The sequence below is a fragment of the Brachionichthys hirsutus genome, chromosome 4, assembly GCF_040956055.1.
Source record: "Brachionichthys hirsutus isolate HB-005 chromosome 4, CSIRO-AGI_Bhir_v1, whole genome shotgun sequence".
In the NCBI taxonomy this organism is placed as follows: domain Eukaryota; kingdom Metazoa; phylum Chordata; class Actinopteri; order Lophiiformes; family Brachionichthyidae; genus Brachionichthys; species Brachionichthys hirsutus.
Window position 1 is genome coordinate 8,901,056 of NC_090900.1, and position 24,864 is coordinate 8,925,919.

General features: G+C 38.9%; 1 protein-coding gene across 1 annotated transcript in view; it reads left to right on the forward strand.

Moving 5' to 3' along the window:
- ksr2 (kinase suppressor of ras 2) overlaps positions 1-24,864 on the forward strand; it is a 70,554-nt gene that overhangs the window by 30,514 nt on the left and 15,176 nt on the right. The window contains exons 6-14 of the mRNA XM_068738336.1: positions 4,826-4,998; positions 13,390-13,459; positions 14,851-14,934; positions 15,280-15,365; positions 16,295-16,315; positions 17,010-17,119; positions 18,396-18,564; positions 19,099-19,140; positions 20,933-21,002. Coding sequence (XP_068594437.1) covers positions 4,826-4,998; positions 13,390-13,459; positions 14,851-14,934; positions 15,280-15,365; positions 16,295-16,315; positions 17,010-17,119; positions 18,396-18,564; positions 19,099-19,140; positions 20,933-21,002 — 825 coding nt within the window. The remainder of the gene's footprint in view (positions 1-4,825; positions 4,999-13,389; positions 13,460-14,850; positions 14,935-15,279; positions 15,366-16,294; positions 16,316-17,009; positions 17,120-18,395; positions 18,565-19,098; positions 19,141-20,932; positions 21,003-24,864) is intronic.

Consider the following 24,864-nt stretch of genomic DNA (forward strand, 5'->3'; position numbering starts at 1 on the left):
GATCATTATAAATTGCCTTTCATATTGACCAAATTCTATTGATTTCCATCTGATAAAGCAGCTGACAAAAAGTAGTGTCGGACTTTCACCGATGTAAAATGAAAACAAATGATCATTTTCATACAAGCACAACTTTGATCCTTGGAGTTCTATCAAATCATGTTATGAAAACTTTAAATGAAATTATATTATATGTACAACTTCAGAATAGATACAATAGGAAAGAAAGGAGGATACACCAGGGACGGGGACGCTGAAAGCAAATCCGATAATCACCTGGTAATAAAGGTGATACAGCAAGGATTTTAAGCACTGCAATGTATCGAGTGGAAAGGCTTGAATGGTGTCCTAAAAAGAAACTTTGAGGTTCCTGTTTATGCTGGAAGACCTGAGCGAAGTTTACCATTGAAGACATAGTGGAATAAAAGACTATCTATCTGAACAAACACATGTGGTGATTTCCATTTGTGAGAAATACATCAGGTTGTATAATCCCAGACTCTACTAGTCACACTTACATAAATATCACATATTTTCTAGGTTTGTCCTGATCTTTTTAGACGCCGAGTAGAGAAACGTAACTGAAAAGCTGCTTCAAAAACTGTGGAGTTCCCATCAGCCATTTCAAAACCACATTTGGGAATCCTCCTTTCTTTCCACATTCATTCTGTCACTACTGCCTCACTTTCCTTCCACGAATCATTCAAGGAAAGGATAAAAGCATGCATGAAGGGTGATGAATGGTTTAATTTAGATTGAAATGACACAAAATGGGCTAATCGGAATAGCTGACAAAAGCGCTATGATCGGGAAGTGATAACCTGCAGTCTGCTCATTTAATGCAGGAGATGGGAGCAAAGTGTCGGGCTGGTTTCCAGGTCTAATTGCATGACATTAAAGGAGCGAGAGATTGACGTGAGGAAAACACTGAGATTTAACACATTAAGAGGGCAGCACGGTGGCACACGGTGCGAACAGTGGATAGTGCCGCTGCTTCACAGAAAGAAGGTTACAGGTTCAAATCACCTGCAGCCTTTCTGTGAGGAGTTTGCATGTTCTCCACGTGTCTGTGCGGGTTCTCTCCGGGTTCTCCGGCTTCCACCCACCACCAAAAACATGCAACTTAGGTTCAGGTCATTAATGTAAAAGAGAATGAATTTGCAATTTACTTAGTGGTACCAGGTTAAATCAAGGTTAAAAACAGAGGTCACAATTTAATTTTAATATATATATATATATATACAAAGGGCAGTTTTTATATTAAACAGTCTTAAGTGCACAAAACATTTCCAAATCCATGTGGCGATTGTATTGAGATTTGGAATTGGTAAATCTGTAACTGTGTAAATAAATATTAATTGATTGAAAAGTCAAAGGTGTACGTTCGTTGTTTCCAGACATGGAAAAGTTTGTTGCAATTGAGACAGGCTTCTCACCGTATTCATGTGGCCTTTTGTAAATGTCTGCCATTGTGTTTGATTTGTCTGCTTAATTTGTTTGATTTGTCTGTTGGCGCTAGCACACATTAGAATGACATCCATTTCTGTGGTTCTAATATTTACATTTCTCAACTTTTTCCGGTTGTTTTTGTTCTATTTGTCATAATCTTAATGACACCATAATTCAGTAATCTTCATTCACCAACTGTCTGATTATTGTGTGGACAGATGGCCCTGAGTGCATCAGACATTCTCTCAACCCCATCACAGTTGATCAAGACTGCTATTAAATGATATTCCACTACCAAACATGATGTGCACTTTTCTATATGCCTAAATATAAAACAAAGATCAATCCAAGGCTAATGTCTGCTGCAGGGGAACACGTCAGGGAAACACGGCTGCGGGTGAAGGTGGGGAGCAGAGTGGAGGAGTTGGGACCTTCATTCTTGTGTTACTGATATGTACTGACAGTTTATGTTAAACACACACGCACACACACACACACACACAATTATTATGTGGAATTTCTTTTGCCAAATTGGTTTCGGCACAGTGGCAGCAGAAAGCGTAGCTTGTTATTTAACATAAACAATTGAATTTAACAGGTTTTGCCTCCCTATTGTTTGACCAACAGGTTTCGTCACTGAGATAGCAATGACTTAGAATGAAGTGGGTTTAATGGAAAAGCGTAGCTTTGATTTAGTAAATTGCTTGCGCCGTGTTGCTGGAGCTTGCTACATTTCGCTGGGGATATTTACGGTGTCCTGAAGCTTCTTGCAATGCTCTTTACTGTCAGTTAACTTTGCACTATATGGTGGTGCCCTTTTATGATTCATTGCAGCGGCCAGCCATTCAATCATAACCCTCCATATCTTGCATTTTATTAATACGAGAAGGGCACTCAATGGAACATATTTCTCTGCCACATCCCAACATTCTCATCTGGTTAAATTCTACTTTAAATTCCAATAAAACAGATTGGCTGCCCTCAGGGTTCTCTTAAACTAAGTAAAATAAAATTGATCCACTACTTTATGTGGATCTTCTCCAGAATTTAACTTCCACTAAGTCTCGCCAAACTCTGTCTGGTAGTTTGTATGGAGCTGGTAAGAAAAGTGAAAACAGGCCTATCCTCTAGCATTAAAGGAAGTAAAAAAAAATAGTGCATCTTCATCTTCATCTTGATCCAGTCCTGAATTTAGTAGAATCAATGAAATGAAAGCCCCAACTCCTCTACCAAGGTGTCTTTCATCTTCACCCACATATCTTGAAAACTAATGACACCCCATCTGGCTCTGCTGAACATGGACTGAATTAGTAAATGTCACCAGGCTAATACATCAAACTCAGAATGGTAAAGTTTTTAATGATAAACTTCATCAGCAATGTTGGTCTTGAGCATTCTGACAGTAGTGTGCCAACGTACAAGCTGACAGAGCAGCACGTCTGATTTTAGACTAGTTAGTCTAAGTTTTACCGTACTCTACGAGTTGCTTTGTGATCACATCATTTGCATGCAAGTTTGAAAATGATCATCTAACAAGGAGTAAGACTGACAGAAATGCATCAGCTACAACACGGAATTACAAACGCTAAATCCGTAATTAACTCCTAGAGGAAGTGATTATTAATGCACCAAATGATCCGTGACATTTCATTCCCAATTAACTGCCCCCCCCCTACTTTCTGTCACTTTCTTTGACTTTTCTCAAGCTGTTGGCAGTTTCCTTTCATCTGGCCTGATGCCATCAGCGTTTGTATTCCACTTTTGAACATGACAGTTCAATATTTATGCGCTCTATATATTAGCGGCATATTCATGTCTTTAGGTTACATTATTCCTACTGCAGCTTAGGGTGCTGTCATACCTACATATTTGATATTTCTGTACCAAATATACATTTGTGTCAGTGTTGTTCATCTGTTGAGATCCAGATTGCAAACTTATTTGTAAATAAGAGCTTTTGCACATTTAAAAATCACGTTTGATTTTCAGCGCTGACTCTTTATATCATTGTTCATTAGCGCTGTTTGCGCAGATTTTTTCTTTATCTCACAATACCTCCAAGAATGGATAAGTTATTACATTCAGCTGTGGGGAATACAGAGTGTGTAGGTGGAGAGAATAATAATTAGTTAGTGGCATACGTTTTTTCTTTTTAAACCACAGATTCACGTTACTAACTCAAAAATGCAGCTTGTTTTACAGCTGAATTACATAAGTTTATGTATGTGGTCTATTGTGGGGGAGGCCTTAGCACCTTGACTTTATACTGAAATCAAACACATGAAAGAATGTCCATCCATCCATCCATGGGCCAGCAGTCCAATATATCTCCTGGGATACACCAAGGCATTCCCAAAATATAATCCCTCCATCGTGTCCTGGGTCTACTCTGGGGTTTCCTCCCAAAATACATCCCCAGAGAGGTGTTACGAGGAAAATCCTAAACAAATGCCAAAACCGCTTCAGCTGACTCCCCTCAATGTGGAGGAGCAGCAGCTCCGATTGGATCCCTTCCTGAATTAATATCTCTAAGGGTGAGCCCACACTCCCTGCAGGGGAATGCCATATGCCACATCCAAGAAACCATAACTTCATATCCAGTTTGTTAGCTGTCTATTCTAGCATCTAAGAATCCACTGTTAGTATTTTTGTGAGGCTGTACCTCATGTTGGTGCCACCTAAAGACCAAAAATGTCTCATGCAGTCTTTTAGTTTTATCCTATCCTCACTTCACAACAGAAACACAGAGTCCGACTGCATCGGTACCACTGATCACGGGCATTGGACAGCCCAAACATGTCAATCTCATTCTTTTTATTGATATTGGCAAAAATTGTGGCCGTGTATAAACCCTGTTCATTAGTGCATCTGTCTGTAAACTTTGCAATATTACTCATAACTCCTTTTTCATGGAATTTGGTAGGCACTAACCACACAGTGGTGCCTTTTAACATTCAGAAATCTTATTTTTTTTTATTTCAATGGCAACATCTGACAATATTCTGAACAATATTTCCTTTTTTTTATTTTTATAAATTGTACATGTATACCAGGAATAATTATAAATGTGTGTTTTGCTCATTACAAATTTATAGGATTGGCTTTTAAAATGATTTTTAATGCATTTCCATGGCAACACTTTTGTGTTAGAATTATCTTCAAAAGGCAGTAGTACAGAGAACACATCACATCTCATCTTATCTTGGAAACTATGCTTTCTTCCTTCGTATGAACCGGTACATGCAGCTATAATCATCACAAATTTGATCATTTCTAACCAACTGCTAAACTGAACGCACTCAAATTCATCTAAACGGACTCAGTTCAATTTTAATTTCAAACCCTAATGTTCCCTGTCTTGATTTTTTTCCCTCAGAGCCAAGAAGAAAACCAAGCCCTTGAACCTTAAGATCCACAGCAGTGTGGGCAGCTGTGAGAATCTGCCCACGCAACGCTCGCCCCTCCACACTGAACGATCTTTGCGCTCTTTCTTTTTCCCCTCCTTCATCCCCTCCACACCTCCCGTCCATGCTGAAACACCTTCTGGAAGTAAGTGAACTGTTCGTCCTGCCTAATCTGGTCATGCTCTAGCTTTTGACATTTTTGAATTGCTTTCAGTCTCATCTCTTTCATTCCCATCCCCTCTGATATCTGCTTATTCAGTTCTCACACCGTGTTCCTGAGATGTTATTTGCGCTCCGCTAAGTCAGAAAGTTGGTCTCTTTTGTTGAAGACTGAGCTGGGGTTGAATTTTACCCCAAAATTATTAGTTGTTGAACTGGTGGAATGTTACTTTAATTATGACCCTTATCCTACGCCGGCTTTGTAGAAGTCATATTCTGTTCCACTTCGTAGCATATAAATATTCTGTGTTGATATCAAAGACCTTCACCAAAATACAAGAAGCAATTATAACACTTTAAAAATAAATAAATGGCATAATCACACAAGGACTCCATCGATAAATCGGTCAGATGATTTAATGAAATAATATTGGCTTTTCACAAACACAATATTACAATATTACTTCCCCTCTATGATGTGTGACAGCACGAAAAAATATTTTTTCTATGCAGAATAATGCTTATTAGCTGGAATGCTGATAAAAGTTTTAACTCACAAATATAAGCATCGGCCTCGAATCCAATATAAATCAGACTCTCAAACCGAAATCAATCACCATTTCAATGACAGGAGAAACAGAGGAAACAAAATGAATGAATTACCACCATTTTCCTGGTTGTTATTCCTTGCGTTTTTTGTATTTTTAATCTTTCCTTTAACCTGGGCTCTTTAGCCTGTTTGACTGGACTGTAGTTTCTGCCTGCCCTCTAGCAAACGGCTTGGCTTTAGACAGCTGTACTGGGTTTGGACCTCACCTGCCCCACTGTCTTTTAATCATTTTGGTTTTGAATAAACTGAACCACGAATGAAACATACATGTGTTTATTGTGAAAACCTGTAAATCACTAACAAAGTTGTATTATTTTACTCTTGAGCTCCTCAGGTGTGCCTGAAGTCTCTAGTTATCACTTCCACCTCTTCTTGTACGTGAAAATTATGGCAGTAAAACTAGTTATTATGACTGGTCTGTGGACAAGCCTGCACACCAGTACCGCTGAACATCTGCCCTGGGTCTGCAATTGTCTGAGATTGTTGCATCACTGCCATCTCAGACATTAGGCCGCCTCCAGCAAAAGGCATTTCACTCATCTCACATATCATCTGAATCAAAAGACACACAAGATCGGGTGTGATGACTGACCTCTGTCTCCTCAGGATGAGTCAGTGGAAACGTCACAACCTATTCACCTTGTGACCTTCCGCTTACGATATGCTTGGTACACAAGATCCATGAGCCTTTGCTCTTGTGGTATTTCATGTAATTTGTCGTAGTTTTGTTAATTTCTGGTAAATACTGTATGCAGATGGATAATACAGTACTGCGTACACAACAACATTATATTGCAATATTTCCACTTAGAGGAGATAATTGACATATTAGCTTGGATTAAAAGAGCACCACCCCCATTTGCCTCCTTATGCTGATGTTGACAGTCATGTGGGCACCAGTTAAACATGACAACAAGAAGAAATGACCAGGCATTAACAGAACTGTCAGACTTTCAGTATCCATGTAAAAAAAAAAAAAACAGACAGTTTGAGAGCAATGCTAGAGACATATTCACTGCCCTTTGTAAACATCGCCCTGTGGCGAGCTGAGATAATGTTAGCAACACTATACCAAGGATCTTGTGTGTGTGTTAGAACATAGTATCCGGACCCTGCTGCTCAACATGTAGGCATTGCCATCATCACTCATTACTTTCTAAAGCTCAAATATAACAGTTAGTTATTGGTAGTTGTTGGTACATCATGTGTTGTGTTGACTGACACATAAAAGCAATAGATAGTTTAGATAATTAGTACAGCATGGCCTCTGTTATCAATTTTCATGCTTTTTAATGCTGCCAGCCGCAATTTGAGAGGCACAAAGTGACGCTGCATATGACAATGTACTGATATACAGTAAGTACTTTTAATGAATACACACTACTTGACTCCTTCCTGGGTTTTTTTAATAACCTTTTTTTTATTGGTTTTTAACCAATGATTAAAAGTACATTTCATCGTATGTTGTGCATCACAGAGTCACTGTTGTTCTGTTGTATTGATCCTGGGAACATTATGACGATATTAAGTGAGTTCATCATTGGCATTTGCTGTTGAAATGCTCACGCATTGCATACACATTGAGTAACATATCCACTGGCGTGTTTATTGTTGCACCATCTCATGTTGATGCTAAATATGTTTTTGCAAGAAAATAGCTTTTCATTGTGCATTTTTTATCATTCCTATTTACCCTTTTGGCCAAGTTGAGTAATACATATTCAGTTTTCATTGTTTTTTGTTTTTGCTTTAGGTCTTATGATAAATCATTATTTATTTCAATTTGAGAATGACAGTGGCCACAGAAGGTCATTTTTCTTGTTAGCTTCCCTTCAGCGCCGCTGGCTGCTCATCTCAAACAGTTAGGATAGAATCGTGACTTTTGATGATGTGTCTGTGCCCACTTAGAAGTCCAGGGGCTCGATCAACATGCATTCCTGTGAGTATGAGTATTTACAGCTCAATACCAGTTCACTTGGGATGGCTTGTTCAGATCAGGGCAAAATCTGACTCTCTCACAGTGAACACAATATTTTAGGTCATTATTTAAGATAAGGGTTTAGTCAAAAGTGGTTATGGTTTGAGATTAGATAAATATTGCAGGCAATGTGAAGTAAAAGATTTGTCCATCAGAGAGAGAGAGAGAGAGAGAGAGAGAGAGAGAGAGAGAGAGATGGAGTCTGAGAGTGTGTGCATATGGATATAATGGATTAAAGGTTATTGCTTGCACACAACTCTTTGTATTATTACCTGTTTTGATGACGTCACTCACCCTAACCTCAGATAGGCGCTCTGCAGTTGAGTCACAGATCTGTCAGTGCAGCACCACAATGGCTATCCCCATTGGCAAATGAAAATGTGAACATCTAATGACTACATATAAAATTAAGGCTTGGGGAAAAATTAGATTGCTAAAAAGTGTAGTTTTGATTTAGTTATATTTTACTTGTATAGGTAAGATAGATAGATAAAGGTTGACATGGTGACTCTTGCAAAAACAGTCAAGCAAATTCAGCTCCTTTAAATATTTATATTATTTTTACATGGCTTGTTTTTGACTTCTGTTTCCCTTTAAATGGAACAAATAAAATACAAAGTCTCATCTATTCTTTGGCCCACAATGATGGCCCATAAACTCTCAGAAACCATCCCAAGTTTCTTTTTTAACTCAAGTCTTGCCTCTTTCCTATATGTTGCTTTATATCTTCTCTGTAGACAGTTTTACCAAAGGAGCAGCTGTGTTATGTTTTGCAGGTAGAACGGTATTGACTCGGCCAGCATGGTGGCGCAGTCAGTTGCGCTGTTGCCTCACAGCAAGAAGGTTAGAGGTTCAAATCCAACTTGGGGCCCTTCTGTGAGGAGTTTGCATGCTGTCCCTGTGTCTGTGTGCATTTCTCCAGCTCCAAAAACATGCAACTTAGATGAATTGGTCACACTAAATTGTCCATAGGTGTAAGTGTGTGAATTATAATCTCTGTGTGGCCATGCGTTGAACTGGCGGCTTGTCCAGGGTGTACCCTGCCTCTTGCCCGTAGACTGCTGGGATAGGCTCCAGCAATACTGGCAACCTGGATTTTGGATAAAGTTGTCAGGAAAATGACTGAATGAATGAATGAATGGCATTGACCCTCTTTCTCCAACTAATGAAACCCTGCAGAGAATGTCACAAACACCGTGTTGCTGCATGCAGCTTCATTAAAATGTTGTTTTTGTGCACCGATATCTTTGCAATGTCCCACCAGAGATTATAAATTGAGTTAGTACAACTGTTTAGCTTTTTGTTTCAATAGCAAGCTAGCCACAGCATGGCAACAAAGCAACAAACGTTTAAATCAGTCAAGCTGCCACGAAAGCTAAATCAGATGTCCTCATTTCAAATGGCTCTGTGCTGTAGGAGGAAGCACCGATTGGTCACAAAACATTGAATTCTACATGTTTTAATCCACATATCTGTCACCACCACTGGCACATCCTTCCTATCCACCTCTATCTGGTCCTTTTAGACTTCTAAATGCAACAACTCAGAGGGAGCAGCCCAGCTCTAATAAGAGAACATCTTTTCACCTTTTAAAATCATGAGCCATTCATCATCTGTGTCGTCCAAGAGGTTCCCCTGAAAGCCGTCAGCGGTGCCAGACTGGCCTCACCATCAACACCTGCTCTGTATCGGCCGGTTGAAACGCTTGGGTGCTCCGAGCTGTTTCCCTCCCCCAACCGAGGAAGTCACTACAGACCCTTAAGGCTGCCAGGCATCATCTGTTCTCCCATCCCTCCTCCTTCTGTCTCATAGGCACACTTTAGGCTGTGCAGTCTTAAAAGACTCCCGCTATCTGTAAGGCCATGCAGAGATACTTGTTTCATCCATGATAATTGCTATTTTTCCCAAAGCTTTGATTGCTATTGTCGCTTATCACAGGGACTCTGTGTGTGTAAGCGGATCGTTTGTAAATGTGTGTGTGTGTGTATTTTCTTGTCAAGTTTGACAGCACAATATTCTGCAAAAAGGCTGATCAGCATGTAGCTGTTACCATAGCAACTGAGAAACCTGGTTTTGTCTCTTGTTTATCTGAGTTTTTTTTCCTTCTCACACTCAGATAGGGGCGAAAAACCACCCTTGTCTATTTCCACCCTTTCTCTTGAAATAATTTTTTTCTTGCTTCCACTTCAAGCTAATCCTCGCACAGTTGTGTCACTTTACCTTTTGGAGAGTGCCATTAAAACACATGGAGGAGAGAAGACGATGAACAACAGCCTGTATCATATTGCACATATAACGCATGCTATAATTCAGCACATCCTGTTACAGTCACATTAACTTCGACCGCTGACATACGCAATCTGCAGCATGAACCATATTGTCACATTCTTATATGCTTAAACTGGAGCTTCAGTTTACACTTTAAGTTTGTTTGGTTGACCCATATCAACCTGGACTGGACTGGCATGCGGTTAATGATGGTGTGCTTTTCTCCCCTACATACTATCTTGTACTGTTACCCACAATAACAATTCCTGCTCCATTGGAAATAGAAATCAGCACTTATTCAATCACTGGGAGAGGCATCTCAATTTTGCGTCAAATGAACTAGATTTGGTTTGAGATCGACTTCTAGACCTGTGGAGCCTCTTTGTCTCTGCACACAAGCTGCAACTGCTCCACTGTGCTTGACTCACACACAGACAGAACAATATACTACACAATAATTAGCCGTTGACTTAATGCCAAACTGTTCATTTTTGATATTCCGTTGAAAAGTTTAGTTAATTTTTTAATTAAAAAAACTACAATTATTAGTTCTAGTTTTTTTTCAATCAGAACAGTGCTTCGGAAGGTTGGTGGTTTGATTCTCATCCTGTGTGTTCTCATCTCATCTAATCTCATCTAATCTCAAACCAACACAAAAACACACAAAGCCTATTCACCATCATAACCTCGTATTTGACTCGCCAACGAAGGAGGAGAAAGGAAGGTCTTGGCTTAATTAAGATGAGACCAATCACAAAAGATGGAGGAGGATGCTGATGTCTGGCGCCTTGGGGTTTCACAGCTCCTGCAAGCTCATCTGTCACACACACATACACACACACACACACACACACACACCAATGAAAGCACGAAAGACCTGTGTGTTTTGGATTGTTATTTTTACATGTCCGAAATATTGGCATTAATCTATACCCCCTCCATTGTTTGAGGGATGGTAGATCATCGTTTGCTGTGGAAGACGGACAATGATGTCAGCAGCATGCACTCACAGTGACAATTAACCCTGACCACACAGCTGACAAGTCCAATCATCTGGCCGTCGCCAACAAGGCAGACAAGAAGCAGATGATGTCAGTTTCCTCTCTCTATTGAGTTATCAGGTTGATTGAGTGTAATTGAGTGATGCATCGGAGTGTGGAGAGAAGACACCAACCCTCGAAGGAAACTGGAGCAACAGGAGGACGAGGAGGGGGAGTGGGTGTTTCAGAAACCAATTTTTTTTATTCGGCACCAGCGCCATTGGATTAGCACGGTCAATGACTAATAATCAATTGATAGGAATGACTAACCCCACAGTAGCTGATAATTTTGAATAAAATTTTGCGTCTTGCTTATCTGCTGCCGATACGGTTAATAGAACTGAGAGTTGTTTAACCTCAATAAATTAAGTGATAAAGTAGCAAATGCTTAATTTATGTTTAATTTAGGCAAATAAAAAATAGGCATAAATATAGAAACATCTTCAGCATACAAGATTATTTGGATGTGCAAACAGCATGTTTCAAACAAGAAGTAAGGCTGCTGTGCAGTTTCTGTGTGAAAGCACAAAATATGTTGATAAGATTTAATTCCCGGTTGAGGCAGAGCATTTGCAGTGTCTACAAGCAATATTCCAGGACAAAATGATGTCAATTTAATGCACGGGTGCTGGGAGTATACATTAATGTAATGCGCAGTGCTACAGAGGCAGAATAAATGTCTGAGTCATGTGGGAAGTGGGGGAAGGGGTGTCTATGCCTAACCCTAACCCACTGGCAGACAGGAAGAAGCTTGTTTTTGTGACATGAGGTTTTAGTACTGATGGACTTCAGCCTCCCACCAGAAGGCTGAGCCCCAAAAAGTAAGTGCTAATTAAAATAAGTGCCTAAATGTAATCAGAGGACTTTGTGATCTAAACCTTTTCCTCCTATACAAAAAACCTCTTTAATGAACAACCGAGTCTAATTGGCTACTATTTAGTTTACATTTAAACAGATTTACAGGAGATCTAAATTTATCTCACTAACCCTAATTACTAAGTTTCCAGAGCCACAAATGAAGTGACAGAAAACTTAGATTATCATTGTAATCTACAAGTTTTCAAGAGAGTTCCAGGAGGCACATTTCCATCCTAATGACAATGACTCTTAATGTTTTTTGTATTTAGTTTTGCATAAAAATACCTTATGTACTGTATATTTCAGGGGGTGGGCAAACGTTTTGACTCGCGGGCCACAATCTTCATTCCAATGGGAAACTGTGTCACCACTTCACCTTTTAAATGTGTTTGTTTTGATTTTATTTGAAGCAGGAATTTTTTGTTGAGAGTTACTCAACTACACGACAGTTCCAATCATTGATTCCAAGAATCAACCGGAGTTGCTTATGTTTTGGTGGACTCTAGATACTTAAGCTCTTGTGTTTCTGCTCTTTGGCCTTGCCTCCCACTCTGGTTGTGTTGGGCCCGCTGGTTCAGAGTTCGGGTGACCCAAAACTTGTGCTACAGTGGGTGGTGGGAATCAAGAAGATACTGGTTGGTGTGGGTGGGTTTTCTCTACATCTGGATCTTGAGCTTCCCATCCATTTTACGGTGTGCTACATAGTCCAAGAAAGGCAGGACATTATCCTTAACATCTTCACGGGTGAACTTTATGTTACGATCCACCGTATAAAGGCCTCCACTTCTAGATTATTATTAGTATCATCATTATTATTATTATTATTAGAAATCTCCTAATACATTGTTATTAAAAGAATGTAGTACATTATAAATTGTAGATTATACATGCATAGTGCACTCAAAGCTCAGACTCTGTGTTCAAAGATATTGACAAGAAAGATTTTCTTTTTCTCTTTATTTAACTTTAAGCAGCATGTTCAGAAACATATTCATATTCACAATTAAACACTTGTTTAATATTTCAGGTTCTTGTTTTGCTTTTAAACATTGTATTTATTTTGGATTTAACATTTCTAAAATTTAACAGAATTTAATCTAAATAGGACTATAAAATATAGGGATTCTGCAGATATTTAAATAAAACAGAACAGAAGATCTTGCTTGATGCACAGAATGACCTATGACATTTTTAGAATGGCTATTTTGTCACTGAATTATTGGCATCACTGCAAATAGCTATAATCTCCCTGCATGTCCAGCATATCGTCAATCTGTGTAGGCTGCTATTGTCTCCTGGTAGTAAGAAGTGACACATAAATGTATCTGGCTGTGCAGCCATTCCGAGCACTAATGGACAAAGGAAATGTTTTTTTCTGTGTGTGTGGAGGGAACATTTTGAAGCAAATATGCCTCACAATGCAATACAGACATTATTCCAAAATGCTTTGACGTACCTGAATATAAACATGCAATGTATGCAAACAGGTGGTTTAAGCAATACCTTGACATTTGTGACAGTTTCAGTCTGGAAAAGTCTAAAATCAATCTATCCATCCATCCATTCATCCATCAAATCGTGCACAAATAAAAACATAAAAACATTCTTGTTCTTCCTCTCCAGACACTCTCTCAGTGCCTCGCTGGTCCCCACAGATTCCCCGAAGAGATCTGGGAAACTCAATAAAACACAGGTAGGCCTGAAGGAATATTTGTGGATGAATGTACAGTCGCAATGAAAAGTTTGGACACACCTTCTCATTTAATGTAAAAACAAAATTAATTCTACCTTGTAGATTCATACTGAAGACATCAAAACTATGAAGAAACTCATATGGAATTACGTAATAAACGAAAGATTGTGAAACAAACCACAACATGTGTTGCCGTCGGCAGCTACAACAATCAATGAGGTTTGCTTGCTTGACTCCAAACGTTACTGATCTAAAAAGTAAAAGAACATCTCATTGGTTGCGGGTTGACAGCAATCTCCGGAACAGGGGTGTCTTGCCAACTGAAAGCTAGGTGGAGTTGGATGTGGAGAAAGATGCCCTAAGCCTCACCGACGGCAGACAAACTGAATACAAGGATAATTTACATGGAATATTCAGGCTTGTTTGAAGAAATTATACCATTCCATCAAAAACCTGCTCGATGTTCCGCTTTGCACATTTTAATATGAAATCTTGAGCACATTGACGTCCTGTTAACATAAATTAATTTGCATAAATAGTACACAACGCACCACTTTTACTTTTGTTTATGCAGAATCTGTCCCTAATTTCACATTAGTGTATATATATATATATCCTCCTGAGACCCAGCTTTGGGTTAGCATGTCCTCTGTAATGGACAAATGTCCACTACAGAGGACATGCTAACTGGCTGGACCTCAGGAGGATGTGACAGCAGAGTCCCCAAAAAATACACCAGGGTTTGGGCTGAGATGAAGAAAGGGCTGAATAGAGACAAAGGAGATTTCTCACGAGATGAAAATAACGGGTCACTGTTTCCACCATATTTTCTCTCCCATTAGATTCTGTCTGACTCATGTCTTGACTGTTAATTAAATCAGAAGGTCCACAGATATTTAGATCATCCCCTCCAGATCTGGCCTGCTGCAACAGCTGAGCAGTGCTTGTACAGCAATGACCTGCTGGGTCCTCGGCAAACAAGCAAAGACCCAAGTCACATGCACATATTTACAAACTAGAATGTTTTAAACTATGATGCAAACAATGCACATTTCTTATTTCCAGTTGGCACACATTTGCATTGACTCTCATGTTTTAACTCATTTTAGACTTATTGGAAGATTAAAATGACATTAAACTAGCAGTTGAGCTTCTTGAGGCAGTTATTATCCTCTTATGAAGGCTATGCAGAATGTGAGGACTTCTTTGGCAAAGGCCGTGTGTGACAATGAGAGCATTTTATGAAAAGCAAAAGGTCAGAAGCAGTGTTCTCCAGGTAAATCACACTTCCCACATACCTTATTTATTAGATGTGAAACAAGCTTTTTGCCCTGGCTTGTTTTTTTTTTTTTTTTAATGTCCTTATCGCACTCTCACCACTCTGTGTACAGGTTTTCTACAAAGTATTGGATGTCCCAGACATGTATAGTATGTGGAAAGGGAATGTTGTTTGGACTGAAATGTAAAAATTGCAAGTAGGTACTTTCTACTTTTTTCTTTTTTACATTTATTGCAACTGTGATTTGTGTCTGATCACTGATATTCAATTATATGTGAATATATGCTGGTGCCAGAGAATATGTGTCATTATTTACTTAAAGTAAATTACTTACTATGGCATTATTATTTATCAAAGCATTGTACCTTTGTTTTTATTCATTTTTTATTAACTATTTTTCTCTGTCACATTCAGCCTTTTATATTTAATCTCACCTGATTGAGTGAATAACATATTGTTTGTTTTTCTACATGTTAATGCCCTGACTTTTATAATTGCGTGAATAAACTAAAAACATAATCAGATTTGTATATGCACTCAGGCTGAAGTGCCACAACAAATGCACCAAAGAAGCCCCACCTTGCCATTTACTGATCATTCAGCGAGGCGGACGAGAAGCCCTCAAAGGTATATTTTTATGTAACTTTTCAGTTTTCCTGAGTCATGAGCTGCATGAAATGAAATGAAATAATCTTAATGGTTGAAAGTTGCATTACTTGTCTTTAATCTCATAGTGTATTTAAACGTGAGATGGCCAAGTCTGTTCCAGGATTGAATCGCTATGTTTGTGAATGTTCTCCTTGGGTCATTCAGCTACGCACAATACAAATCCTGAAATCAACAAAAACTTGGTTTTCCACACCTTTATTTCAGATGTGTATTTGTAAACACCTTGATGTGTGTTAGCGGTTGGGGAACCGTATGTACAAATAGTTCCCTACCAGAACAGTATATCCTCTTAAGGGAACCCTTTCCAGGACACCACCCACAGATTCCAAGAATGGCAAACCCTGAGAAATTCTGGATAATGAGCGACTGCTGCCTGTCTCCAGGATTTTGGATATGCATAGAGATGATCCCAAATATATTTAGCTTGCACTGCACCAGTTCTGGTTCCTTCCCTGCCAAGAAGGGATATTTTACATCCTTAGGACTCGTCTGCAATGCCAGGAATCAGCACAACAAGGACCCTTCCTTCACCTGCCAACATGCACACAATGTACCTGCCCTGAAAGCTTCTCTCTGAGGGGATAGGCCCACAGGCCAGTTAGTTGATATGGAAGAGAAAAAAAGGATATAAATAAGTATTGTGTTTATGTGGATATCAAATTTGTGGGTTGGTACTTTGTGATTATTCATATATTTGAATCTTATGGCCCCATTTTTAAAGTACAACAGCCTGAGGCAATGAAAAGTTATCCGCTGGGTAATTAAGCCACTTAGGCTTCACTGATGTGACTGCGTCATGCACGGTTTGTACTAGAATTCCCATTATCTTCAGACTTGAGACTCTTTTTGCTTTCTCTTCCCTCCCCTTGCTTTCTCCACCAAATAAGACCACCAAGGAACAACTCAAGGTAAAGAACACTCCTCCTACGCTAGTGTTGCATAACATCCCATAAAATACCCGTAATAGAGGTATTACTGCAAGGTGGCTTTGCACCGCTGCTATTAGTATTGGTAGTAGTAACAGCTGGGATCAATGCATTTACTCATGAAATAATCAAAGCAAATCGTGTTTTTTTGATGTTGAACAAATAATTTAATCTCTAAATTATGAAGTTATTTCTTTTGAAAACGAATTAAATAATACCTTATCTTGTTTAAAAAGAAATTTAGAACAGGAAATCTTAAAAAGCAGAACGTAACTTGAGGTATGGGGATCGGGATTTGTGATCTCTATCTCACTTTTCTTCCATCCTGCTGTGTTGGGCTCAGTGGCAGTTGGAGACTAATCGAGGTTGTCTGTTTGTCTTTTTTAAATATACCTGTAATAAGCAAATGATGACCATAAAATTCTATACAATGTAAAATACACTATAAAACCAGCAGCTGCAGCTCTCCTCTGCACAAAGTTTATTTAATGACATAATGTGACATTCTACAAATGAATAAACGACTTTCTTTTTTAACAAATCATACATTTGTTATCCACTGCAGACATTTATTTGAAGTAAATGGGAAGCAGGTGCTAGTAAAGCATTTCCCCAATTGTATTTCCCCCACAGTGTTTCATTGTTCTTCTGTGGTTGTGTGTGTTTTTTTGTTTAGTAGCTCGTCTGGTACGGACTGAATCAGTGCCATGTGACATAAACAACCCACTCAGGTATACAGACCTGCACATCAGTCAGACACTCCCCAAAACCAACAAAATCAACAAAGTAAGTGTAAAAAAAGTACTTTTTTTTTTTACAACGTGTAACCTTAAACCTCTGGGTAAAGAAATGTGGCAGTGCCTTTCCATGATATATTTAAATATATTTGTATCAGTTGAAAAAAACATAGTGTGCATCATTAAACAATGTGTTTGAAAGTATCAGACCTGTCCATCATCTCAAAACCACATGTTAAGTCGACATATTATGTTTTATTGTGTTATTACATACTGAAATTACTGCTGGTAAATAAATGAACAGTATATAAATTGGATACTAAAGATGATACCTAAATACAACACGAAACAGTAGTTTACTTTTGTTTACCTGACTATTCAAAGTTCAATCCTATTCCACATATTATTATTTATTTTTAACTTTGTCCTTATAGCATTACAGTGAGTTAGTTGATGATGATGAATATACTTATTAGATAGAAGGTTAGAGTACAAGTACAGTCAAACATCCTGTCTAAGAAGGGGCATTTCAAAAAAGCCCTTGCGGTCTTGTTTCCATTGAAACCAGTTAGTAATCATCCTGTTGGCAGAGGGGTCTCCGTCTCCTGAAATAGCAGGCAGGCACCAGGAGGCCAGAAGGGCTTCCGTTTCAGTAGTTGTTCAAGCATCAAGCCCGGGTATGGAAGGCTGTGGACCTTCAGTTGACCTCATAGAAGATTGCATTTCTATGACTATGTAATTAAGATATTTTTCAGTAGGGTCTGTAAACTCCTGTGAAGCTTTCAGAAGGAAATTATTATGAGTTATTCCTGAAAAACTGGTTTATTGGACTTCATAATGAAATTATTATATTTAGCCATCATTTGAGTTGAAATTGGACAAGACGGCAGTTGTGATGCATATTTGAAATGTGAGTTTGGCCATGAAGACGTTTACTCCAGAGGTTAAAAGTTCATCTGCAGTCATTTGAACAGATGTGACCAGAAGCTGATTACAAAGAACCTAATTGCACTGTTCTGAATCTCTGTTTCCTGTTCACAACAGCAGCCCCACAGTGATTTGAGTAAACGCAAAAGCAGCATATACAAGTTTCAAATTTCTGCAAGATGATTTTCATATTGCATGAAAAATAATTAAAACCAAGTGCTGCCTGTAAGGTAGAAAACCAATCTAGATACCAGGGTTTATGATTCAGAAACGGGGCAGAATTAATTTAGAGTGCAGGAATTTTATGATTGCCTAAATAAAAGTTTTTAAAATCACCACATTATTAAATTTTAAGCAAAACTTTTTTTTGGAACTTTCTCTTCTACTTCTCTTCTCAGGATCACATCTCAGTTCCATACCAGCCAGATTCCAGCAGTAATCCCTCATCCACCACTTCCTCCACCCCTTCCTCCCCGGCACCTCCTCTACCCAGTAGTGCTACTCCGCCCTCGCCACTACATCCCTCCCCACAATCAGCACGGCAACAGAAACAGTTCAACTTGACAGGTATTAAAACGTGACGAGACATGGATTCTCTCCAACTTGAATATTCAATACTGAGAGGAAGCAATAAACGCTTAGCCTTGATATACTTTGCACGCTGAGGATATCGGTGTGTAAAGTATACATTCTGAAACAAGCGTCCAAATTTATAGAAGAAAATAAAATTGACTTTCTTTGTAAGTAAGGTACCATTGACAGTGTTTAAGAGCATAATAAATATTTTTAGCCTCTTAGCATAATTGCCCAAGTCTTAGGCAATGCCTATTGATGATGGGCAATTATGCTATGAGGGTAACGAATTATACAATAGTGTTACTGTGGGAAAGGGTAATACAGTAGAGGGTGGGTAGATCACAGAGCAGGGAGGGTTCATACACATGGTGTCGCTACTTCACGGATTTTCACCTATCTGGATCTTAACACCTGCGATAAATGAGGTGTTACTAGGTGTGAACTAATTTGAGAATATATCCTGAACTAAGTCATATTAGGTGACCTCAGATCAAACTGCAGCTCTTTCTTTGTCTCCTTCCATAGCCTCCAGTTATTTCAAATACAAACAACAGTTCATCTTTCCAGGTAAGTACCTCATAATTGATTATTACCCATAGTACACTGCAACCATGCAGAGAAAAGCAAAAAAAAAAAAAAAAGAGGAGGACTCTTGTCAGTGCCGATGTGGACCCCGACACCTTTTCATCACTTGTCTCATTTGGACCTACCGGTACTCATTATTTGTCAATGCCCAGCCCCTGCTTTTGCCGAGACTGGTGCTGCACAGTCTGCTCATTCGATAGGTTATTTCAACCCAGACAGTCTGAAATGGTGCGAGGAAAAGAATGAGATGTCACTGAGATGTAGGAAGACAGACTTTTAGGAAAGGCATAAATATACAGCACACAGAATGGCATCCAGACTTATATTATTGAAGCTGCAAGCAGCAGGTCAGGAACAGTTTATGCTCATCCTGCTATTAGAGACAATCCAAATGTTCCAACTTGCAGACATATATATTCCAGTCACCAACATGAACTCGACCCCACCCACAAATGGCTGACTTTATAATCACGTTGCTGCATTTTTCATGATTGTGATAAGGCTGAGCACGGCAGCACATTTCAGCTCTTCATCTTTTTTCTTTTTCCCCCACCCACAGAATTTGGAATATTTATACCAAATAGCCGGAAAAAGTGTAATGGTTGTTCTGCTTTATTGATAGCGGTTGTGAACCTGCCAGACTCACAGGTCAGCCTGTAGGAAACACGAGTTAAAGGTCACCCCATACATCACAGATAACCCTGCAAGTTGTCTGGTCTTTAGAAGCATCACAACAACATGGCCAAATACTTCCACTTACTTTTAGTTCAGTCAGTGCAAAGCCATTGCGCTGAAAGAAACGAAAGGGTACACAATAAAAAACAATTATTTAAACCTCCTAGGGCCAATTACAGTATCGTTTAAAAGAAATTAATTTACTGTCTTTATGCAAGACTCATTTTCAGTCTCACGAGGGACTTGAGTGTGTAGTTTTTATTTTGTATATATATTGTATTTTTCGGTAGAATGGAGGGAGACCCTGTTGAGTCTGTCATGGGGATTTCAGATGGATCGAAAAGCTCAGATTCACATTATTGGCCAATTTAAAGCCTCCAATCGTTTTGGCTCGCCAGTCTTTTGAGTAAATCCATGCAACCACCCGTGCAGAATCCACACAGGCAACACAACGGCATACTGCTTCCTGAAAGAGGGAATGCATTGTGTGGCTCCCGCTTCATGTTCCACATGTTCAACATCAGATTCTGAAGGCTACGCTTGACAACTGTTTGTTTAACTGAAACGATGCATTTTCAAAGCCCCTACGTGTTGACAGCATGTGAGAACTGAGTGCTTTTCTCTGGAACTGATTTGATAGTGGCAAAGAAAAATCATCAGAAAGGAGTTTTGATAGCAAATTTACCAGGCACTGTCTGAAACTGGATTTATACCTGCTTAATAGGTGTATATTGAGTTGGTTAACATAAGTTGTACTGTAACAGATTTCACCAATTAAAAAAACTGGGTTAGGGGTTAGGGTATATTGCGATTCTTTCTTCCATGTGACAGACACTAAAATGCAGAGTAGAAGTTTTAGCTGTGAAGATGCTTTGTAATTGAAAATGTTACTGAGGCAGTCTTCAATCTATTTTATATGGTTTTGATTTGGTTGTCCAAAAACTCATTTATTTTTTTTCTATTTCCATAATCACTGTAGCTTTAAAATGATTTATTCAAGCTTTCTGCTTTCTCAAACACAGACAAATACAAACAGTGCTAAAAAGGGTTTAGAGCCGAACGCAGTGGTGGAGAGTTGATATTTTTTGAATGTCTTCAGATGTTGCTCCAGAGGCTCCTCCTAGCAGAGCACCACAGGTCATCCTGCACCCCGTCCTGTCTGAACCAGGGTGAGTAAAATCTTTTAACATGGAATCTAATGAAACCATGCAACCTAAAGTATCTTTGATCTTCATCAGGTTCATGTCTTCTCGGGTTATCTTCCTCTTATCTGCATGCTACCTCCTCTCATCCTTTAAGCGCTGCTGCTGGTCAGAGGCCAAGTCAAACTTATTGGAGCGCAGACATTCGGGTGACAATTTTAATGTGAGAGCTGACATGATGAATACTGAGAGACTAATGTTAGATTGGCCTTTACTTCACGCTACACTAGGGATGCCAACTGGATTTCCACTGACTCTTTGAGAAAGCCAGTGGTCACAGGCAAACAACCGGAAGAGGAGGAGGAGTGATGCTTTTCGACCCAGATGTTAATTAGATTAGGATCTCAATCTATCATAAGAAAGAAAAAAAAACAGAGAACTTCCATCTATGGGAGAACCATACCGGCAGATCATAATGGTTTAATCAATAGCAAATAATGTCACTGCTACATTTGTTTTCAAAATATCAGCATGGTCTTCACAAGGTCCTGCATGGAGGACGGTAAGCGTTATGAGTTTTAAATGAGGCTGCATGACAGGAGGCTGTACATCTCAGTAATGTATTTGAAGCAAAAGAAAATCTATTTGAGGTTTTCATGTGGCATTCAGAGACAGTGATGGGCTCCTGTGCAATTGATGCAGCCTGACATTCATTACTAAAATGTGACAGTAAGCTTGCTTTTGTATTTTCAGGCTAAATCAGGTGGTTGTGGTAGTGTGTAGGGTGTATCATATGAATGAACTATTTTGCTGTCAAGCCTTAAACAGTCGCCACTCTCATGAGTCGCAGACTGTTAGGACCTTGGTTGGAGTGTTGTTGACCAGAAGATGACACACCAGTATCCGTAAAGTTATTTTGTAATCCCTTTACGATCAGGATTTAGCTTCTCAAAAAATTCCCTTTAAAGACACCATGAATATGGATAGAGCTCAGAATATGATTGTATATTGTAATAAAGTTTTCTGCTTCTGATTATAGCAAAACAATATGCATACAGCCAATTTAGTTTTTTTTATTTACTCCAGGAATTGCATGGTTTAGGAAATAGCAGACACACATTTGGTCTATCACCATCAACTTCATAGCAATAATCACTCAAGAAAGTGATTAAAAATAAATAAATATAATCAAACATTTCTCAATATAGCTGCAAACTAGCAATACTATACTCATTAAAAGGCCATCATAAAAGCATTTGGTTTTGAAGTTGAAATCCCATTTAAACAGACATTTTAACCCCCTAAAAAGAGCAATTTATCAGAGTTTATATCAGATTAAAATGCTTGCTGCACACATTACGCCACGCTGAGCGTCAGGATCCCCCCAGCCTGTAGACACATTTGTCTTCTTAAAAGGCCCCTTTATGTCATTTTGGCAGCTCATAAATACTTCATTCTGGGCTCTTTACCCTGTTGGTAGTGCATCACTTCACATGACAGCTTTTGTCTGATGTTTGCTAGCAGACAGAATTGACAAGGTGGAACCTTCACACAATGCACTGTCACTGGAGAGAGATGAATTGTTTCCCCTTCTGGAGTGACTAGCGGCCTGTTTCACAAAGGGCACCGAGAGAAGAGCGGATTCAAGTTCAACTCCTGACTGGAATGAGACGAACAAATCATTTGGGGATTTTGCAGATCCATAAAAGCTAAATTAGCTGAATTTAGCTCTTCCAGCAGAACCAATTCTAGCCAGTTCAGCTCGTGGATATAATGCGATCGCATGCTATATTTAAGCAGCCTGACAAGTTGAACATAGAGTAAATGTATCCACTTTTGCAAATAACAGTAAAAGGGTTTGTCAGAAACTTAACAGAATAAACTAAAATAGTTAATCCAGCTACCACAATCAAAAGCAGAGAGGAAGTGTTGTTGAGCTATTGAGAACACAAGCCTTGCAAAATGTAATTGTTGAGTCATGTTGTGTCTCTGATGCTTCTATATGGTATAATCCTAAATCTTCAGAAGTGTTGTGTATTCAAGTACATCATGACACTCTTCACTACTTGTCTCCCTTTTTTAAATTTCCTGGCATCATCCCTCAACCCCTCAATGAATGAAATATGTTTATACAGCCTCATTATTGTTTGATCGTATTAAATATTAAAAACCCAACCCATAAATTATTGAAATCACTTTCTTTCAATGATTCATTCATAACCTCCGTAGAGGTTATAAATTTACTTTTCATTCACTTTCATGGTTGGTGTATAAAGATACCAACATTGAAAGCCCAATTTTCCTGTCCCTATTTCAGGAAGTGATCAATTCTTAGTTTGCGTATCTAAAAGGAACTAAACAATCATTTTTTTTGGCCCACTTTGAGAAAGATTTCAGATTTTGCAAAAGTTCAATAAATTAGACTACCGTACTTATATAAAAAAATGGTGTTCTTTTTTTGTGACAAATTTGACAGAAGGTTACATTAATACCTTATTTTCCAAAAAGTCGAGTGTTCTGACGATTACTTCATGGGGCGGGCTTTAAAGGGTTAACGCGCCTCTACAGAGAGGTATGAAGGCTGAGGAGAAAATCACGTCTGCAGAAGTGTCACAACTTGGGAAACATGACGGGGATCACACCACTGGCACGCTGGAGGCAATTTTGGGAGTTCTGTAATGACTGGCAAGGAAACCCATTCTAAACCCCATTAAAAACCAATTGTGTTAGTTGACTGAACATGGCAGCAGGAACATCCTCCACAGTGACAATTCCAGCAGCTCTGAATGAAGAGTGGTCGGCCACCTCACGGGACGACATCTGGGGCTTGAGCCAGTCCTTGAGGAGTAAAATCACAAGATGGAGGACAGACTCATCACTGATTGGTTCTATTCCACCCGGAGCCGTTCTGTGTGGAGTTTGCATGTTCTCCCCGTGTCTGCGTGGATTCGCTCCAGGTTCTCCAGCTTCCTCCCACCTCCAAAACCATCTAATTTAGGTGAATTGGTTACTCTCTAAATTGACTGTAGGTGTTTGCTTTTCTATGTGGCCCTGCAATGAACTGATGACTTATCCAGGATGCACCCCTTCTACTGCCTGATGTCAGCTAGGATTGGCTCGAGTGTAGACCCACAACCCGGATCCAGATAAGCGGCTGAAGACGAGATGATTGATTGTCACGTCTTCAAGAAAATTGACTGAATTAAGTTCAAATGCAGGTTATTTTAGTACGACAGAAACAAAACAATCAGTAACATATTAATGTATTCCTTGAGTATGTCCTTGATCTTCAATCAAAAAGAAATTGTCCCCTTGCAGATTTTCTTTTGTTTTTTGATTGTGACAGCCAAGTTTTTGAATAATCATGACTCATTTTCTCACTTACATGTTGAAAACTAAGTGGGTGGATAGACAAATACAATAGTGTAGAATGTGGTGGGATTTCTAAATACTATTGATTTATGGCGTTCCCCAGCCAGAACAAACAAGGTACATTAAAATAAAAGTTCTCCTGAAGATTCAGCTTTATTGTATTTATACAAAGAAGTACGTTAAAATGAAATGTTGCTGCAACTGCCTTTATTCTACATTTGCAAAAAATATATATCAACAGTCATAATAAAAATAAAAATGTAATAGCCAGTAACATATAACAAAAATCTATAAAATCTGCAATAAAGGATGAAAAACTCCCTAAAAACTTCTATCTTTCAGCCTCTACTCATTATTATATCTCTAGATTGACAGTTTCACCAATTTATCCTTTTCTTGCTCTGGTAGTCTCCCCACCTCTGCCTTTTGACAATGGAAATGTATAATAATGGTTATGAAACCCATATTCCTCTGATTTAATTAAGGCTATTGTCCCTCCTGTCCTTCATCTTTGCAT